We start from the raw sequence: 21,279 nt of genomic DNA, 5'->3' as shown, positions 1-21,279 counted from the left end.
TTTCAATGCAGGATCTTTACTTATAGCAGAGTATTTCTCCTGTGATATAATTAGTTGTTGCTATGTTCATAGCATATCATCATCATTATAACAAACCACAACTAAAACCTCTGTTCTGGTTAATCAGTGACCATTCATAAGGTCATTTTGTTATTTGTGTATCGATTTAAATAAACAGTACCAACTGTTTTGTTATCTATGCAAACACATGCCTCATGATAAGGAACATGCCGTTACAGACGGTATAACTTACAATATAGTGGTGGCCTACTTCCTGTTTCAGTCTGTTACATAGATGTCAATGACACTAGCCTAAACATGCCGATAACTACATAAACTCATGAATTAATGTCTGTCTGAATGGAGCTTAGTCTGTGGGATATACAATGAATGATTGTATGAGCTACTATGAGGGACCATGCATCCCTGCAGCTCATATAACCTGAGATTTGCTGCCACCTAGTGATTGTTGTTTTTATGATTCCACCCACTTATTTGGTAGACTATGATTTGACCATCAGTATTTTCTGCGGTTACAAAGAGGTGATAGCTGGGATGATTTGGCCTTTTGACTGTTGCCATGGATTATAAGAAGCCTTTAACTGTAAGTTTCATAATAAAAGATATAATTCTGCTTCTCTCAAGAATGGCTTCTTGTTGCATTTTAAGGCTTGTAAGGCCTCAAATCAAATTTTGTGGAAAACATAAAATTAAATAAAGCATCCAAAATCTAAATGTTATCCTGTCAAGGGTCTTTTTTTTTCTTCTTTTTTTTCTTTTTCTTTTTTTTATCTTTCAGCACCATGGACAGAGAGTGTGTCTGTTCTATCTGATCATCACCACAGAAACAAAGAGGGAAACACCCACACTGTTGAGGGCCTGAACTCTCCATTACAAGGGGACATGGGATTTGTCAGGCCTTTGGTTAGGAGAGGCGCGTCAGGGGAGTGTGGTAGCTAATATGCTCTAGAAGGCACATAAACGCTCATTACTGACCCAGCGTCAAGCCAATCATATTCTATGTTCAGACTTCCGGTTCCATTAATTTCACAATAAAGCCTTTTTTCAAATACGGTGCAGAAGAATTGAGGCTAATATTTGGGTGTGTTGTGGGGATTTACATGCAAGCTAGGCTACCACAAAACAGAACAGAGATTTAAATGTTAATTAAACTTTGTTTTCAACACATCAGAGGGACAACATTTTCTATCCCCATATAGGCTATTTCATATCTTGCCTACAATAACCTATATATCATGATATGTAATGTTTTCTGGTAACTTAACAAATAATCTATATGAAATAACTACATTGCAAATTGTATACATATTACTGATGCTATAGGAATACAATGGCTCTATGGTTCCCTACAGCTTTGCTCCCAGATCAGAACATAAAGCATCGTCCAAATGGTTTAAATATTACCTTAGTGCAATTTGGCTGCTGTTTTTTTCATCATCATGATACAAACAATATAGACATGTCATAGACGACTACGACAGATACTTTTCTATCATTTTGGCAATAAGCTTCTGCCATAATCCTAACCCTTTCTTGAATCCATCAGTTAAAAATTTCTCAATACATTGTTTGGTCAATTAAATGTCACAATATAGCCTATTGAGAATTTTTCCAGTTATATTTTCTCACAGCTCAAGAACATATATTTATATAGCTTGTTTTATTTGACCAAATGTCAAACCCACAGAGACTCAGTTTACTATTGCATGTGGCCTTTAAAAACAAACAAACATGAAATCCTCACATTTGAGCAACTAAATTTTCTTCATTTTTTGCTCCAAAAGCAATTAAAACAAATGTTTGGTCCATAAAATGCCAAATACATCGAAAAACATACCAGTTTTATTTTCTCACAGCTTGAGTTCACATTTTCATATTGATCGTTTTATTTGACCAAATGTCAAAAACCCAATGACTCAATTTATTATTATATACATCATTAAAAACAAAAACAAAAATAAAATAAAATCCTCACATTTGAGAAACTCAAACCAGTTTTTTTGTTTTATTTGCAATTTTGCTAGAAAATAATGAGTTCTGCAAACAATTGTAGGTAACGCTTTATATTAAGGTCCTTGTAATAACCATTAATTAACAAGTAAAAAGGCCCTTGTAAGTCCTTAGATGCTTATTAACATTACTGTGTGTTTATAAGCCTATATAAGTGTTAATAATGGCATTATAATACAGCTAATAGCAGGCTATAAGAGATGTATAATAAGAACATTAATAAAAGCCTCATGAGTATCTTATAATTCTTCATAATAGCATTACAAACACCCATAACCCACCCATTATGTCTTTGCGATGCCTTTATTAATCTTTTGTTTGCTTATTGATATTAAAATATTGCTCATGTATTATAAGTTAACTATACACTTTTTAACAGTTAACTATGCTTTTTGCAGCTAAAGGGATCTAAAGCGAGAACAATGCCTTATTACTTGTTAATTAATGGTTATTACAAGGACCTTAATATAAAGCGTTACCCAATTGTAGATTAATTTCCTGTCAATTGAAAAAAACTGACTAATCGTTGGAGCTCAATATCATATTAGAGCAGGTAATGATCGTATTATCGACACGAAACTGTGTCGGTCCGTCATAATGGCACGTTTAGTCTGTTTTTTATTCTGAAAGCTAAGTCGACACACTTCCGCTTGTGTTCTAGTTATTTCCCGCTGTCTTGACGCAGCTCCTCACAGACCACCAGGCGCACCGGCAGTCCCACTCTCTGCTGACTCAGTGCCTTACCAGCAGTCCCTTCACCCCGAGATACCGCATCCAGCAACCGACGCACACTCCTCCGCTCCGGTCAACCCTCCGGCTCCACCACCGTACAGAAATGGCTAAGACCGCAATCGGTGAGTTTTTACACTTAATGCTTTTTATTATTTCTGAGATAACAGCGACTTCGCAGGTTTGAGGATGCTGAGAGGCTGTGGCGACACCCATGGCACAAAAGGATGCTGAGGGTTGATGAGAGGGAGCGGCCAAACTCCTCTGCAAGTCACTCCTTTAAAATGAAGTTGCAAAATTCATGTCGCATTTTTTTTTTTTTTACGATTTTAAATGTTTGCTCTAAGATTCATTTTTGTGGTTATTGCTTGATCCTATAATCCACATTTGTGCAGATCAATATGAGCTAGTTTCGGCTTCAGTTTGCCATATCAGTGACGCACATTTTTTAAAATTCTGTTTAAAGCATGCGAATTAGAGAGAATGAACCCACAGCAACAGAGAAAATGCGTTTTTATCCCCGCACATAGCAGCATTGAGTCGATGCCTGCCTGCCGCACCTGACTCAGAGCCGTGCAGCATAATGCAGCGCCAGCGACCCCACCCAACATCTCCGGTCCCTTCAAAGCAAAGCCAGCCGCTCTCTCCAGGGTGTGAATATTTCACCGTGACAAATCTCTTTATAAAAACTAGGCCATCCTATGTAGCTGTAGTGTAAAGCCTGCTCAACCAATTTTGTGGGTGACCGCTAAAGGCATGAATGAGAGAGAGAGACAGAGAGAGAGAGAGAGAGAGAGAGAGAAGGAGAAAAAAGAGCATCCTTTTCCAGAATTGCTTTGCAGTCGATGGAAGAATTTACGACCGGCGATGAAAATTAATGTCACCAGACCCCAATCCTATTAGGCAGGTTGTGAATATGGTCTTTAATGTTCGATAACTGTATTATCAGGGAGGCTTTAGTGGCAGTATTTGTTATAAATAAAATTAGGTTGCATGCTATGGCAGGTAGAAGGCCTTGTATTTGTGTCATCCTACGGATTTCCATATCAAGGCTTGAAGCCTTTTTTATTTATTTATGTGCATTGGAGTGTTTGAACATACCACTTTCTGAAGGGAAAGTGGATGTGACCAGCAGGCTTCATCAGAAAGAAACCAATAATAATATCTGACATTAAGGAGAGTGTGTTTGCTTCAAAGGGTGTGTATTTAGGCTGGTCAGTCTTGGGGATAGTGTGTTTGTTTTCTGGTTGACTAGGCACCTGATGGATGGAGGGGCATGCAGACAGACAGCCGTAAGGGGTCCTGTATGGTGTCTGCATTGAGGGACTCCAGCAACTAAACCCTGACTGTTATATTTTATTCCCCTCTCCTCCGCCTCCTCCTCCTTCTCCTCCTCCTCCTCCTCCTTCTCCCCTGCCTCCTCCGCCTCCCCTTCTCTCCTCCACGATTTGAGCTGTGGACAGGCAGAATGGGATGGGCAGGGAGCAGACACTCTGGGAGAAAGCAGTCATCATGCCAGTCAGCACCCGCCGGGTCGTTGAGTTCATTTCGACTCCATTTGGTTTGCAGAAACACGATGGTGCCGGAAATATTTTTAGAATCGCGTGGAATTCACCTCCACTGAGATAGAGGAGCGAAAACACCTCAGGCTGCATGGTCGGGATGTGAGAAAATATCGACACACTTTTGTTTTATTGAGTAAAAGGCAGTGCTTTTATGTTGGATATTGCTACCATAAAAGCAAATGGTGATGTATTCTTTACATGGCAGTTTTCCCAAAAAATCTTAGTATATCACCTTGGTTACAGTATTCCGATATATCACAATATATTGAACCGTAACCCCTGTATCACAATACATATTGTATCGCCCGATTCTTGCCAATACACACCCTAATACTTGGGTCAATAAACATTTTGTACTTTATTTAAAGACTATAAAACAAGATAAATACACCTATATACATATTTATTTATGTCTGTGAATTTTTTTTTATTCCTTGGAGGGGAAAAAAGTCTTTACATAACAATATAAATCAACTATCCCACAAACAAACTCATCCTCAGAACCACTCCCGTGTGCATTAAGGCCTCTAAGCACTTTTCCTGATCCTTATCATGGACACTTGTCATATCCAATTAGGTGTGGTCATTCAGCCAGTTCCCTAAAAAATCAATTCCTTTGTGTACAGAGGCACAAGCTTCTCCTCAACATCAATTTTAAGCAACAAGTCACGTCCGAATCCGGCTACATTTCTCCACTTATCATCTGCATCACTATTGTCGTAATGGCCCGTGTGCATAAAGAACAAAAAGGCTCCTGGAGTCATAATTCATGCTGATTTATCACTCAGTCTCATCGATCAGTGCAGCACACTCCCATTACGGGTTCAGATGACTGTTGCGCTTTACAATGAGGCTGAGAGGAAGAGGTGACATCAATCCAGCGGTGATGGCACGCCATATGCTCCTGATCTGTTCATCAGCATCCAGATAAGACAGTTCAGACATCTGAGCAATCTAGTTTGGCAACTTTGATGTTATTCTCTGGCATTTTCAAACATTTCACACAGGGATTGATGTGCTCATCTGGAGCTGTAATAATTAGTTGACTGAGATTAATAATAATCAGTTAATCATTTAAGTCATGTTTAAGCAATGATACAGCTTTGTAATTGTGAGGATTTGCTGCTTTTCTTGGTTTTATGTGACAATAAACTAAATATCTTCAGATTTCTTTTTTACAATTAACACCTTAACTGATGAAGAGACTTTCAAATAACATGCAAAGCCATGAAAACCTTACGTTGGTGTTTCATTTTTTACCTCTTTACTTGTATTTTCTTTTTACAAAATGAACCAAAATGCAGATTGTGAAACGAAACAAGACATTTGTAGACATCACACTGGGCTTTAGGCAACTCAGATTCATATTTTCACAATTATTGGTCATTTTATAACCGATTTATTGAAAATGATCTGTCTAGTTGCAGCACTGATCTCCTTGGATGGATACAGGGTGCGGTTTAGGAAAAACCACCCCTCCTAAATGAAATGACTTTACCTACCTCTGATCATCTGGGTCCCATATTGTTTTAATTTAATAGCCAATTTTGCCGCAGTAATACCTTCATAATTTTGTGATTATATTGTTGCCAAGTGGCACGGCTGTAAAGGGCCGGCATATGCCGAGCACAGGTACCGAGCCCATACTGCTGACGGGTTACAGCGCCCAGGAAGGCAGTAAATGCTGTGATACACAGGGTTCCTCAAAGCCTTGTCAACAACATCTTTCATGTTGTTCACTTTGTGCCTTTTTGCTCAAAGTGACTCCACTGCCTGTTTAAATTTTTATAGTGGGGGTTGGGCATTTAGGGGAAGAAGAAGGCAGGGAGGAAGAGTGTGGTTGAGAGACTTAAAGGTACCAAACAGAGGTGTGGTGGTTTGTGCTAACGCAGAGCTGGAGCTCCCAGGAGACGCAGGGCTAGAGAGAGAAAATTGGGATTGAGAGGGAGAATACATCAGCAACAGATGAGACGGAGGCTCGGGGATGCACTAGGTGCTGGGGAAGAGGGATGCTTGCGGGGGAGGAGGTACAGTAGATATTGATGATCTGCACTGTTTGGCTGATGGATTGGAAGAGGAAGTGCAGTTTGCTGGCTGCGTGTCTGTGGTCGGGACAGGAGGAGGATGCAGAGCTGACTGGTTGAAACCAGCCTGCTGGAGTGGAGTGGGAGCATTAAAGTGGTGTCACGTCCGTCTGAAATTATTTTGTCTAGTCTCAGATTATCATACCTGACCCAGCGTGTCTGAAACTCGGCCATTATCTTTGAACAGACACTGGTGTTTGGACACTTCCAGCTGTGGAACGTCATTCTGGATCATTTGTCATTTTTATGTGTCTGATCCACAGAGAAGGAGCTTATTACTAAGGCGGTTACTGAAGGGAAAAAAATCTTTTCTCTCAGGAGAAATACAGAGGCAATTTCATATTTTTGCACAATAGAGACTCTCATATATTTCTGATTAGGGTTATAAAAGAAATATCTGCAGGGCTCTGAGTTAGAGAGCTGTTTCAATTTTCAGGGACTGCTTATCTTCCAAGAAATTAAATTTGCTCTCATACAAGCTCACCAGTGCCTGAAATGGGCCCACACTCACCAGTACTGAGCACTGGCTCTTATGGTTTTTGTCCTCAAGAGTACCCTTAATGCACACCGCCCCCTCCTGGAGGTCTCATATATGTGATAAAACGCAAACAAAAATATATTTGAAGTGGGATTTATTACCAAGGTATGCATATAAATATACCCAAGACAATGATGATGTAATACAATTAGAACTAAAACTAGATTAGAGATGCAACGATTTGTCAGTTAATTAATTTATGAGTCTATCGTCAGAAAACTTCTCAAACAAATTGATTAACCCTATGTCATTTTAAAGTGAATATTTGATGCTTGCAGCTCTTCAAGGATGATGATTTGTTGCTTTCTCTTATAGATATATTCTTAAATGAATATCTCTGGGTTTTGGACTGTTTTTGTCAGACAAAACACGACATTTAATGACATTCTTACGAGCTCTAGGAAATTCTGAAAAGGATCTTCACAACAATCAACCAATGAAGTGAAATCGGCAGATTAATCTAGTCCTAAACTAGAAATGTAGATCTGAATAAAAACATTATTGCACACAGAAAAGGCCCTCGCCCAGAACTTGGCAGCCACTGAACAGAAATCTCTGCTGATCTGCTCCATGAGCACTTAACCCAAATTACCTGCTCCACTGAATTGTTAACCGTTTGAGTCTTCAGCTGTCAAGTGGGGTTGTGAGTGGGAGAAAATGGCTGCTGGGGTCTTAACATATACACGACACTTAATGAGCCTGTGACAACCCCCCACCCCTCTTGTCAGGAGAAATGGTGCGGTCCGCTAATTACAAATTAAAGTGCCATCCACCTGAGGTGGCTGCTTCCATTAGGCTGTCCTTCGGGCAGTTGATGGCAGCAGCTAGTCCCACTGGGAGCTGCCCCCTTTACTGGTTTTTAATCCTCCTGTCTGTGCTTTCTGTTTAAATCAGAAAGGTGTTTGCCATGGTTGTAAATCCCCAACCCAACAGGCAAATATTTTCTCCATCTTCCTCCACCATCTCTTCTCCTTTCATCTGACAGAAATCTCGCTACTGTCTGTTTCTCTACCACCTTTATCTCTATTCCTTTCTTCAGCCCCTTTCCACGCTCCCACCCTCTCCCACTTCCTCCTCAGGGAAAGGGTTAACAAGGCCATCAGAGAGTAGTGAGAGCTACTTCTGAGAGTTGATCACATTACCGTGGCGTCTGCCAGTCTGCAGGGCAGAAAGCGAGACACAGAGAGGAGAAGAGGAGTAGAGAGTGAGCAGAGAATATGAGTGAGGAGGAGGATTTGGATTAATCATACTGTACACCGTACCCCACCATGGAGAAGCTCTTTCTCACTAAATCTCATTTCTGGCTTAGCTACTGTAGCCTGCTGCAAATCATGAATCAACGTGGCACACTTCAGCCCTGCAGGCCTTGTGCTCTGGGTGATGGATTATGCCAAGATATGACAGTCGGCATGCAAATCTCCACCATGAGGCAGTGTACCTTGACAGAACACAGCAGCCATGTGCAAAAGCAGAATATTTCACAAGCTGCAGCGCGTTGCAGATATTTTTGCCGTTCTCCCTGCTGGGACTGCTGCTGAACTCTGGGCTCACATTTCACAGTAGTAGATGCCAAAAATACAGGGAATAAAAAAAAAACAAGGTTAGACAAGGTTGGCTGTTCTTTTCTTTTCTGTTTTTTCACCGTCTGCCCTTTTGAGCACTTTGTCCCTTCGTATTGAGGAGGGTGCAGGTTGCCAAACACAACCACTATGATTGATGCCAGCTCTGCTTCAGTGTTATTAACTTTCTGGACCGTTAACGGAGCAGGGGTGGACAGTCATATCGCTGTGTTATTCTGATAAGCTAAACCCTCGGCTGTTAGCCTCTATCCAAAAGCCACAGATAAAGAAAGATAAGAAAAAAATGATCGCAACATCTATCATAAATCCTTTGCTTTCTAAATTACCTGAAAAGCATGATGTGTTTACTGTCAGGCACAGTATAGCTGAGAGGCAATAGGGCGTTGGTCTGACTATGTTAATAAATAATACACCAAAATGAAATGCATAGCTAATGATGTGTGGAGAATCCTGTGGGGACCGCAGCATCTTGGCTGTTGGGAAAATCAGGCCAAGAAAGGACACATCCATCCTGCTCCCCTCGCGGCTCGGGGAAAACAAAGGCCACAAAAAGCAGACAAAACCCAGAGCAGCTCAGCTCCACAAGACTTCCTTTGATGAGGTTTTCATTTTTGGAAGACTTGATGAATAATTATTCCTCTAAAAATCTGGATGTTTACATCAGGGGCCTCCTGTGGTGGTAGAAGTGGGTTAATGATGTTTCATCTTTTTGTATGTTAGTGGGCTAATGATATGTTGTGTGTGTACTCGTGTGAGTTTACATGCACACAGTCAGTTAACACGCAGTCATGTTTCCTCCACAGCTTACAAAGAGAAGATGAAGGAGATTTCAGTTCTGTCGCTCATCTGCTCTTGTCTGTACCCGGAGACCCGCAAAAACATCATGGGGGACTTCGAAGGTAAAGGAAGATTTCTTTTTTAATCTTTTTTTATAAAAAAAAAAGGTTGTGTTAAAAGTCATACAGAGGTGACAAAGGGTTTTCCTGTCTGTCTTTCTTTATTTTTTGTTTTTATATACAGACATGGACATCAAGCCCATTAACAAGCGAGCCTCAGGCCAGGCCTTTGAGGTCATCCTGAAGCCGCCCTCCCCTGTGACTGACGCTGCCCACTGCGTCACCACCCCCCCAAAGAGGGACCTTTCCCTGGACGACATCCAGAAGAAACTGGAGGCAGCTGAGGACCGGAGGAGAGTAAGAATGCTTCCAATCATTTTCACTGCAGCCAGCTGCTACATATCACTTTGCTAGGAGCCAAAAAAGGCTATTTGTGATACCCAAACTAAACTATTTCTGACCAAAAACTCAAATTCGACCTCAACAATATTGGTATGCTGTAGTTACTTCATGATTTCCCTTGATATCTAATTTGATGTCTGGATGCCACATTGACCACTGCATCTGCAAAAGTGCCACGAAAAAATCTAATCCGACACTGGCTAATTCCTGCATCTTATTGATTTGAATGTCAATATAGTCAATACAAGCAGCTGACAAATCCAGCAACCCACCAACAAATCAATCATCAAATCAATACCAGAGATTGACCTTTTTTTTTACACCAGATGTCCAATACTGTGGGTTAAACATACAGTTTGTTATTTAAATTAAAATCACATGCCAAGAGCAGATGAAGGTGGTGATGAAGTAGAAGAAATTCTCTAACCTCCCTTATGCTTGACATTACAGTGTGAGTCCAATTAGTTGACGCAGCTCTGACTCATGCTTAAATTTTAAGACAATCATTGTTCAGTAAATCACTGTCTCTGTATCGACCCTTACTCTCTGACTCATTACCTCTGCTGCTTGTCCTTCCTTCTTCCTTCCTTCCTTTCAGTCCCAGGAGGCGCAGGTGCTCCGGGCCCTGGCTGAGAAGCGGGAACATGAGCGTGACGTGCTCCTGAAGGCCATGGAGGAGAACAGCAACTTCAGCCGCATGGCCGAGGAGAAGCTCCAGGTGAAGATGGAGCAAATCGAGGAGAACCGGATGGCTTACCTGGCTGCCATGAAGGAGCGCCTGCAGGAGAGGGTGAGGAGCCATTGTTTTAGATATATGCAAATATCCAAGTCACCTGCCCTCATTTAACTCTCATTTAATAATAATAATCATTTAATAATAATATTATTGTCTGTACAGTAAGCTTTGTTGATATGAACAGTACATTCTAAATTAGCTTCTACTTGCTAATTTCAAACTACTAATTTACTACTGTAGATTAGGTTGAAAAAAATAACACTTAAAATGTATAACCTTAAGACTTCTACTAATGTGTAAACTGGTTGTTATAAAACAATATTTAGCAGTCAACTTTTCTAGTCTTACCAATCATTCAAAGCACTTTTACATAGCAAACCAACATTCACCCATTCATACATTAGTGTCTGACCATGCAAGAAGGTTAAGCAATCAGGAGCAATTTAGGGTTTTCAAGCAGCAACCTCTAGGCCTGAAAAGTGCCTTAACCCTGCATTCTTTCTAATGATCAGCAGGGGGCGACTCTGGTTGCATAAAAATAAGTCAGTTTGTATTGAGAAAATGAATCTACTTCTCACTTGATTTATTACCTCAGTAAACATTTTCCTAATGAGTTTATGGTCTCAATTGCTAGTTTCAAATCTTCTTCAATACACCATGATGTTCATTTTGGAAATTATGGTTCCGTTTAGAGAAAAAATGGACAGTAAAGCAAGGTATAATTAAGGGCGGGGCTACCTAATGATTGCCAGGTTGTTATCACATTTTCATAGAACTTTGATCGTTTTTCAGTGAGTTTTCATCAAAGTTAACTGTAACATTTTGGTTGCTTAAAAATGTCTTGTTCAGTGTTCAGTTGGACTAAAAGACACTTAGGTGTCTGCTGTTCATTTTGTGTGATCTTGACAGGACAGAGCCCACACTCTCACCCAGAACCCAGCCATTCAGAATCAGAAGTAAAAAAAACCGAGACACTTATCTGTTTATGGAGCACCTTTCGGGGAAGATTTAGGTTTGACAAAGATAAAGATGTGCTGGGCAGGTGGGAGACAAAGAATTAAAGGAAGAGTGGGAGAGAGGAGAATAGGTGGCAGAAGTCTTCACTTTAAAGGTCAAAGATGATAAATGGCGAAGCGAGCAAGAACCAAATGTCAAGAAAGTCCTGGCAGCAGAAAAAAACATGACATCCTCAATCTGTTTTTTTCCTAGGAGAGGCGTGCTCAGGAGGTGCGCAGGAACAAGGAGTTGAGAGAAGAAGTGACAGCGTGAGAAACCCCAACAGGTTCTACGTCCCACCTCCAAACCCCCTCACCACCCCCCAAACCCTGAGGAACACCCCTCTCCCCTCTCCCACATGTCCCCACCTTCTCCACCCCTCCGCCATACTCCCCCATACTACTATGAAACTACCACAGCCTGAGACGCCACCCCGAGACAGTGGGAGGATCAAATGGGGTTGGGGGGTGTAAAAAAAAAAAGCAAAAATGATTTAGGAAAAAAAGAAAAATTAATGTCTCCCACCCACTCTTCCCAAAAAAGAATGTTTTTGCTCCGTTTCAAATGAGGTGAAAAGAAAAAAGTCAAATTGACAGTGGGTATTGGTTTTTGTAAATACTTCTTTTTTTGTTATATACAGTACGATACAAGCAGCAAAAGTATTGATTGCAGTGTGCCATTTTTTTCTATATAAGTTTCCTCTCCTTGCTTAAATATTGATGTAATAATTTGTTCATTTACATGTTTTTCCTTTTTGTTCATTTCAGCCTGAGACTCATTTCAGGCGTAGGTGTTTGTTGTGAGTTTGCCAGCTAGCTGATGTTTGCTGCGACTGGTTGCGTCCTCACAAGGCCCGCATCCTGGCTCCGTTCCCTCAGCGCTCCGAGTGGGCACTTACTCATTTGACCCTGCAGATCTGGAAAACAAAATTGGATCTGTGTTTGGTCGGAGTGATTTTCCATCCAGTTTATGCCAATATTCCAATTAGAGAGGGACATGAGCAGGAGAGTTGGCAGAAGGAAAGGGGACAGTTTGCTTTCTGTGAGGACTGCAAGCCGTCACTGCGCATCCACTCCTGTGAGGTAGATGGTGACTGTGCCACAGGAGAACACTATAGCATTTAATGAGCCCATCCTCATCCTCCTTCCCTCCGTCTGCAACCTCTCCATCTCTCCACATATCTTCATACATACTGTAGAAGCACTCACTCACACGCTCTCCACATGGGCAGGCGTTTAGCCAATCGTAGAGCAGAGCTCAAGAGGAGCTCGCTAAATTCTGTCCATCTGGCACCGGAAAGCTCACCAACCATCCCTTAACCAATGGGGGGGGGGGCCTCTTATATTCCTCAGAAACAAGCTTCAAATCACACTTCAATCACGCGTTACTGTACTATACAACACAACAGAGGTTAAAGTGCATCTGGAGTGCAAAAGAAACAAACTTCACCAGACTTGTTACTGTGAATCTTAAACCTGGAGAAAAAAACAAATACACTTCTCCACTTAATAGAGGCTTGAGTAGTGCCCAACATCATCAGCACCTACTGGAATCATTGCACTTCACTCCAAGACACTGTCAACGCCACCGCGAGGTCGGCACAAGAAAGATATTTAAGCCATATCAAGGTATCGCTGCAACAATGATTAATGAACACAGTATTGCCATCTGTAAAGGTGTACATGAGTGTATTAAAGTATCAGAATGACGGTCACACATAGGCCCATAGATGTGTGTGAGTGTGTGTGTATTGCAGAAAGGGCGGGTAGATAACAGAATGTTTGTGCCGTGAGATTTTGACCCGGTGAAGTATAAACCAACACCATTACAGTGTGTAACAACAAGTACATCACAGACAGAGACGATCCTACCTGCCTCTCTCTCTCTTTCTCTTTCTCTCTCTTTCTCTCCTCTGTCCATTTGTGTGTTTCCCCCTCTCCACGTATATCTTTGTGAGCAAGCAGTGGTTAATAAAGATTTGGGGTTCAGTGAATGAAACTGGCTTTGAGAGTGACTTCTTTCAGATACTGTGATCAATGTCTGGTGCTGCATTAAAGTGGTGCCACTTGAACAATATGTCAGATTAGAAATTCAATCATGGAGATACCATATCTAAAATCACTACATCCGATCTCTCATAAATAAATTATACACTTTTTTTATAGTACCTTTCAAACAATGTTATAAAGTGCCTAACAAAATGAAGGAAAAAACTGAAAATAAAAGTACCATGAAGAAAATATGACAAAATACAGCAACTTAAAAATAAGATATAGGCAGTAAAATAAACAAAACACATAAAAAATAGTAGAACAGCACAAATAAAACACTGGGATATCATTAATAGAAGGTGTTTTAAAATAAAAGTGTTAAGACCTTTTTTGCAATCTCTCCTAACGTTTCAATATTTTTACGCTTTAAGGTTGTTTTTTAAAAGTTTGGTTGAAAAAGCATACATTTCTTTACCTCCACTCAAACCCAGCACATCCTGATAGCTGCTCTGCCCTCTTGTGGCATAAAAGATGGCAGACACCAATTATGAGATATTAGTACCAAGTGCATACAGACTCTAAACTCAACTCGGTTAAAGAGATGCTGGTAAAAAGTGAGTAAATCAATTAATGATTTAAATTATATCCTGAACCTAAAAACCTGATCTTAGACTGACATATATAAAACTAATAGTATATGAAAATACTGTGCAAAGCAGCAAAATACATCAACTAAAAATGTAGAAATGGTGTTGTATCATATGATGCACATAGACACATGCATAGACTTGCTCATGTTTATTATTTCTCTTCCAAGCACACTAAAACATATACAATACTACAATGTTCAGAGATACAGATCAGTACGGAATACTGAAAAGATTGAACACAAAAAGCAATTTTAAAGTTGCATCCACATCAAAAAGTTTCAACACAGGTATCAAACACATTGTCTACACATTGTCTTACAGCTAATGTATGTGCTATTATAGCACAACTTTACTTAGAGGCACTTAAGTCCTCACAGCTACTAGCAGACCTGCATACAGCTGACCGAACAACCACGACATGATACTGCAGGCTCTTTTCCTGCTCACTGTGACATTATCAACAACACAACAGCTTTAACCCTTTATCAGGCAAAGAACTATATTTGGTAACTTCAGGTAACATTTCGAGAAAAAAGTTGCAAATTTACTAGATTAAAGTGGCAAATCTGTGCGAAAAAAGTGGAGAAAAAGCAACTTTTTTCTCGCAGATTCACCACTTTCAATCTCATAAATCTATGCATTTTTTTTTTACACATTCTGGCTGTATGTAATACCCTCCAATATTCTCTAAGGTTAAAATTTGGAATTTGCTAGTATTTCAATGAGTGCCCTATTAAGGGTTCTGATTCTGATTCTGATTCTGAAATAAATAAAAATAAAAGAACTATAAAGAATAAAAGACTAGAGATATTGAGACAAGACACTACAGGCAAAACATTGTTCTTATCATGCACATTTTTGGTTATTTTGCTTCTATAAAATGTTTATTTCAGACTGATAAAATACACTTACACTAGGTGTAACTCTCTTCGTCCTGTCCCATGCTCTCAGTAGGTGAAGCACCATTTATGACCAGCAGGGGGAGACAAAGACAAGCCGTCTCCACTAAACATGTCACTGACCTTGTGGTTTTGGCTGCAAGGAAGCTTACATCACCACCTGGCCCTGCATCATCCTCACTAATAAAAGAAAAAGGTTAAGGAGAATGACGTGAGTGATCAAAGGGGCAAGAGAAGAGTGTACATTTTGGAGAAATAGATGAAAGAGCGAGGGATGTTTTGGCGAGTGAGTGAACTTTTGGTGCAGCAGAAGAGGTGACGGCATGCAGGGGCTGAGAACAGAAGGTGCAGCTGGTGCGAGCTGAAACGATGGCAGAGGGACAAAACTGTCCGCACACTTCCTTTCTCACAGTTTTTCACTCCCTCTCTTCTTCCCTCTCCTTTGATCCCCCTGTCCCGTTCCTTTCTTCACCCCTTTCCCTCCATATTCCACCCTACGCTTCATCCCTCCTTCCTTTCCTTCTTCATCCTCTTCCAACCTTCCCTCCCTCCTTCTTTCCTCCTCCTCTAGTTCCCACGCAGCACATGGGCCCAGCCAGGCTGCTATTGTCCAGGATATCCCCTCCTTGTTAATGGTTTCCTGTGCACACACAAGAGGGCTGCTGAGAGAAACACGCAGCCTCATCTGATACCAGGCGTCGCCACGTACGGCGTGCACACACACACACACACACACACACACACACACACACACACACACACACACACAAACAACAAAAGCAAACACACATGCACGCAAAAACACATTCACACGCTTGAATAAACAGACATGCAAATGAACACTCTGATAAAGCCACAGGTGATTTAACAGAACTCTTTTATTACAGGGAAGTTGTTATTACCACCAGCAACAACTTTGAAAAGCTGAGAAATCTGATTTGTCAGTGCTTGCTTGTGCTTTGTACAACCATAAAATATACAAACTCACAGTGAGGTGCACCAGGAGACACCAAAATATCAGACGGAAAGCAGGGTTGTAATGCCTTGTTTAACTGTGACAAATACAAATAAGCTCCTTCCTGATAATTATAATGCTACTTTGAATACGTACAAGAGCATAACTTGTAGACAAGGTGATAAAACTCACTCAAGCATAAGTTACATGAGAATTAAAAAAAAAAAAATAGAACAGCTGGTGGAAAGTGGTAAAACATATGTGAAGCCTCAAGACAAAATTTACTGTAGCGAGGAAGTAGGGGAGCAAGTTTGAACAATGGAGCGCCATATGAACATCAGAGGTTGTGGGTAAATCATGTTTATTTCAACCAAGCTGGTAGCTAACTTCTGTTCCCAGTTTTTAGTCAAACAAACACCTGGTTTCGGTTATTCCACCCCATAAAATGCTGTAAAAAGGGGGTGACTCTGAAGCACCTCAAGCCCCTCACTCACACCCCCTCTCAGTATGCAACCAGGGCACCAACACTGAGTGTTTCAGCTCAGAGGGAAACAAAGGGGGGGACACTTTCGCCCAGGAACTTGACGGGCGGCGACTGCTTGACCATCTGGAAAAGCCATTCCTGATAGGCTGACAACAGTGGGTGAAACTTCTAAAAGGGGGTGGGCAGGAACAGAGATCAATCACAATAAATCACTCTTGTTGCTTTTTAGTCGTGGTCTCCCTCCTCGCTGTTTTTCTCTTCTATACAAAACACAATACATCAGCAAGAAAATAAAAATCCTACAGCTAGGTGTATCCTCTGCAACATCATAGAAAAAATAGTACTTTCTTAGCTGGGAAAATAAAAAGTCTTGTCCTTGAAAGTCCAGCTCAGCTGGGTGGTGAGTCTATATGTGGATTGTGGTGTTTTCATCTCAGTCAGAAAGCTCCTATCTCCATTCCCCAGGGTCTGTAGGGTTTGCCCACACTGGATGTGGGGACCGGGGCACTGAGGGTGGTGGTGGGGGAGATGATGGGGAAGGCGCTGAAGGGGAAGGGGAACGCCGAAAGGGAGGAGAGGAGAGGAGAGGACAGCTTGGATGCCGATGAGGAGACCAAGGCAGGGTGTGGGACGGTGGTGGGAGTCGCACTGGTGGGGGGCACCCGGATCGGGCCTTGGTCCGAGTGAGGGGTGGCACTGCCGCTCCGCCTGCCTGGGACGTGAGTCTCTGCAGCTGATGAGGATGAAGAAGAACAGGAGGCGGAAGAGGTGGATGTGGATGATAGAGGAGTTTGAGGGCTGCTGGTGGTGCTGCGGGGTAAAGGTGCCAGCGGTGCCCCCTGTTGGTGCTGCAGGAGGAGGGGGTGCGTCAGGTGGGCGGGAGGGGATCCAAACGCAGAGCCCCACGCCAGGTGACTCAGGCCAGAGTGAGCCTCTCTTTGACTGGCGTAGTTGTTGAGGTGGGAGACCAGGCGGATCCGCAGAGGGTCGGTGCCATCCAAGCCTTCGATTATGCTCAGATAGCGAGCCGTCTCAGCCAGGCACTCCCTGAAACCCAAACCACGGTAGTCCATCGCCAGGGCATGAGCGTCAAAATAACCTGAGGGGAGAGGAGGAAGACAGGAGATTAGTTAACAAAAACCACCTGAGCTGCTTCAAAACAAGTTTATCCAGTAGTGACTGATCTGTGTCTGACATGAATCAATACGCTGCTGGCTCTGAGAGTGTGAAAGAGTAAATAATCAGTCAAAACAAGACCGACCAGTTTAAGTTTATAATTTATTTTACTCATCTATGTGTTTATTTAGTCTTTTCTGTTTTTCAAAAGTAAGGACCAAGTGGGCACTAAAGTGTTTAATGTCCATTTTTTTTCTCTAATCTCTGCATCAAAGGTGTTTTACTGTAACAATGAATAGACCCAGACATACCTTTTCCTCCTGCAGCATGAAGCATCTTCAGATGATCAACAGTCATCTGCAAAATCTCTGCTTTCTCCAGTTTGGCTGAGCCCTTTAAAGTGGAGAAGAGAAGCAAATTATATATAAATCATTCAAAAATGCATATATTGACAAACTATGTTCATGTTTTTTTAATTTAAAAGATATAAAGTACATTTGTTTATTCTATAAGTGGCGTTAAGTGGTGCTGCCTGTTGCTTACCTGTTTCTCAAAGGCGCTGGGGACCAGCCTGCGGAGCTCACTGAGGCTGTTGTTGATTCTGTCACGGCGCCGTTTCTCAATTATCTGAGGAAAGACAAAATATAGATTTGGTTAATTTCTGAATATGTGCAAATGGAGATCACTCACAAGATTTCAATACTGCACAATTTTTTTTTTCTATAAAAATAAATGTACTTACTCCTCGACGCCTTTTTCTCGCCTGCACCTGAGTGGATGTTGTGGGAGACATGGAGCCGAGAGGAGAGCTCATGTTCCTTCAAAGAGACGAAACACAGAGGCTCAATTAATATACCATTGATTTTTTAAATTTTCTTTATTTTTTACATAACTATAACTATATTAAGGTCAATGTTACAAGCAATGTATCCATTATCCGGTTTTTTTCCAGAACCACTTTAGAAAATAAACTTCCAGGGGCTAAATAACTTACCCATTCTCATCCGCGCTCTCCTTCTCCACTTCAATAGTCTCATCCAGCTCGCTGTCCGAGGAGCTAAAGTCGTGATTCCTTTTCATTTTGACTCGTCCACAATAAGTCCTTCAGTGTGCCTGTTGTGTCTTCCAGACGTGCGACTGCACAGGTTTGCGAAGAGAGCCTCCGTTTGAAGCGCTCAGCTTTCCCACGGTGTCATTTCAACGCTGGTGCCGGCCAACAGGGGCGGGGGCTCGGGCCGCAGCAGCCAATCACAGAGCGGCAGTGGGTTTGAGTGACAGCGCAGTTGGTCCAAGCACATCCAAGTGCGCTTTGACAAGTCAAAGAGGAGGTGAAAAGTGAAGATAAGTCACTCTGTGGGCAAAACTGAAAGCTGTGGAAGTGATTTAAAAGTGTTCCTGTCAGTGAGATCTAGCTTCAGGTATCTTTTTTATGAAAACGCATTATTTTTGTTAAGAGCAAACACACCAAAACTATTCATGCCACCCATAACTAAATCTCTTGAAAATATTATCTGTTAGGCTGTCTCTCTTTTTCAAGTTCATTGTCAATAACACACATCTCTTGAAGAATGTGGCAGTTTTCCCCCCAAGAATCTGTTGCAACATCTATCTATCTATCCATCTATCAATCTATCTATCTATCTTGCTTAATTATAATTATTGATTTTCAAAGTTTGCGAAGTTTGAATGATGTAATATACTGCTGGGTTGCTTAACCTATTACAATATTATAATGTTTTAGTTGATTTTGATTTGTATTAATAAAAAATATGCATTTATACCAAAGTATTCTTATTAGTATATTTTGTATAGCTTTATTTGTATGTTTTATAAATGACTGTTACTATTAAATATTCATGCAATTATTATTAGAGTCAATGTATATTCAGATTCTCAATAATAATTTATATAATAAATAATAATTTAAATAATAAAAAATCTACTTTAATAAACATATACTTTCAATTTGTAGAGTAGAAGTATTGCGTTGCATAATGTGGAAATACTCAATTTAAGTATTATAACATTTAACTTCATTGAAGCCCAGTCACATTCAAAGTTAGTTACATTACAAACGTTGCATGCATTTATTTTGATTCCTTTGGCTACGTTTTAATTCATTAGTTTGATAAAAGCTTATTATGTGTCAAGCTTGTTGTTGCCCTTTCCCTGATCAGTGAAGCCCGACGGGGTTCTGTACCGCCAGACTTTTGATGGAGCGACTCCTCTTCACACATAGAGGATCTCTGGAGAAACTTTGACAGCGGTCCAATGGACTTTCGGTCCGTGACTGCCCCCACCCATGCCCGCCCCCTCCTCCCCCGTGTGTGTCCCGGTGGTGATGAGGAGTGGCTGGCCGGCTGTCAGCACGCGCTGGCCGTGGGAAAGTTCCCTAACGGGCGCTGATAACCAATCAGAGGCCGGCGGCCGTCTCCGGCGCTGGAATGAATGGAGCAATTGGTCGGGGCGACGGGCGGTCTGCGAGCGAGCGTGTGAACCTGTAATCCAATACTAACTCAGCCCGGGAGGAGAGACAGGGAGCACTGCCGCAACCAGAGGAAGCCACCAAGTCTAATCTTACCCCACAGAGAGACCTCATGCACGGTAAAGACGCTGTGGGGACTTCAAGGACTCTCAACAAAAGAGCATAATGCAATGAAAGCCGTCCTCCTGGAGTTTCCACATCATCACCACCACAAGACTGGTGGCTCCTATAATGGTCACACTCCCCAAATAATTTGACAGAGCTGCTGGTGTGTGTTTGTATACATGGAGGGCTCATGTTACTGCATGTGGAGCTGCAGCTCTGCAGCTGAGGGTCTCCTGCAGGGACTGGACTCTGGCATATTTACATAACAGACTGTCATTCAAAAGAAAAGGATAATATCATAAAAGATAGGCTATTACATAACTCAAGTTATTTTATGTCAACATGTAAAAGCATGCCATTTAAAACAGTTATTCTCAACATTTTTCCTTGAGGGACCCCTGTAATACCCATATCTATATCTATATCTATATCTATATCTATAGCTATCAATCCACTTGATTAGGTACACCTGTTCAACTGCTTGTTCACACAAAAATCTAATCAGCCAATCACATGGCAGCAACTCAATGCATTCAGCCATTGTGAAGATGACCTGCTGAAGTTCAAAGCCAGCATCAGAATGGGGAAGAAAGTTGATTTAAGTGACTTTGAACGTGGCATGGTTGTTGGCGCCAGGCGGGCTGTTGTGAGTATTTCAGGTTATTGGGTACACACTCCACCTCATAAAGTGGCCGGTGGCTGTAGATATTTATATACGGGGATTGGACCCTCATGTTGTTATTGGTAAATTTACAGAGCCAGCACAAAGACTGGAAACAGAGGGAAACAGCCAGCCTGACTCTATTCAACAGCCTCAAAATTATTTCTAACAACACCTATAAAGCTTTCTAAAGAAAAAGAAAAGGTAGAAAGAAAGTAGGTTCTACATGAAACTGCTCAGAACAACGTCTGTAAATTATCTTGAGTAACCTGTTGAGTTTTTTTCCAAATGTGTTTTTTTGGTGCTAGTTCCATTATATTTGAGAAGACAGGCATCTGTACGGCCGATATCTCCAACACTCGACAACTCATGTGAAAACAATCTAGATTGTCAAATAGCACTACAGATAAGAGAAAACATATTTGGGGTTAACTGT

The 21,279-nt window shown here is 41.4% G+C and overlaps 2 protein-coding genes across 2 annotated transcripts; one reads left to right on the top strand and one right to left on the bottom strand.

The window, feature by feature from the left end:
* The first annotated feature begins 2,735 nt into the window (after positions 1-2,735).
* Positions 2,736-13,495, top strand: stmn2b (stathmin 2b). Its single transcript, XM_059349308.1, has 5 exons — positions 2,736-2,885; positions 9,331-9,426; positions 9,548-9,720; positions 10,364-10,555; positions 11,711-13,495. Exons 1-5 carry the CDS (start codon positions 2,867-2,869, stop codon positions 11,768-11,770), a joined length of 540 nt encoding a protein of 179 aa, XP_059205291.1. The 5' UTR covers positions 2,736-2,866; the 3' UTR covers positions 11,771-13,495.
* Positions 13,496-15,895: 2,400 nt separating this feature from the next.
* On the bottom strand, positions 15,896-18,743 carry hey1 (hes-related family bHLH transcription factor with YRPW motif 1). The gene is made up of 5 exons (XM_059350148.1): positions 18,587-18,743; positions 18,335-18,410; positions 18,136-18,219; positions 17,904-17,985; positions 15,896-17,575 (listed from the first exon to the last, which is right to left on the bottom strand). Exons 1-5 carry the CDS (start codon positions 18,670-18,672, stop codon positions 16,914-16,916), a joined length of 990 nt encoding a protein of 329 aa, XP_059206131.1. The 5' UTR covers positions 18,673-18,743; the 3' UTR covers positions 15,896-16,913.
* Positions 18,744-21,279: the final 2,536 nt, after the last annotated feature.

This window comes from Centropristis striata, chromosome 14 (assembly GCF_030273125.1).
Source record: "Centropristis striata isolate RG_2023a ecotype Rhode Island chromosome 14, C.striata_1.0, whole genome shotgun sequence".
Lineage (NCBI taxonomy): Eukaryota > Metazoa > Chordata > Actinopteri > Perciformes > Serranidae > Centropristis > Centropristis striata.
Note: the sequence above shows the minus strand (reverse complement) of the source record. Positions and strands in the feature narration are given on the sequence as shown.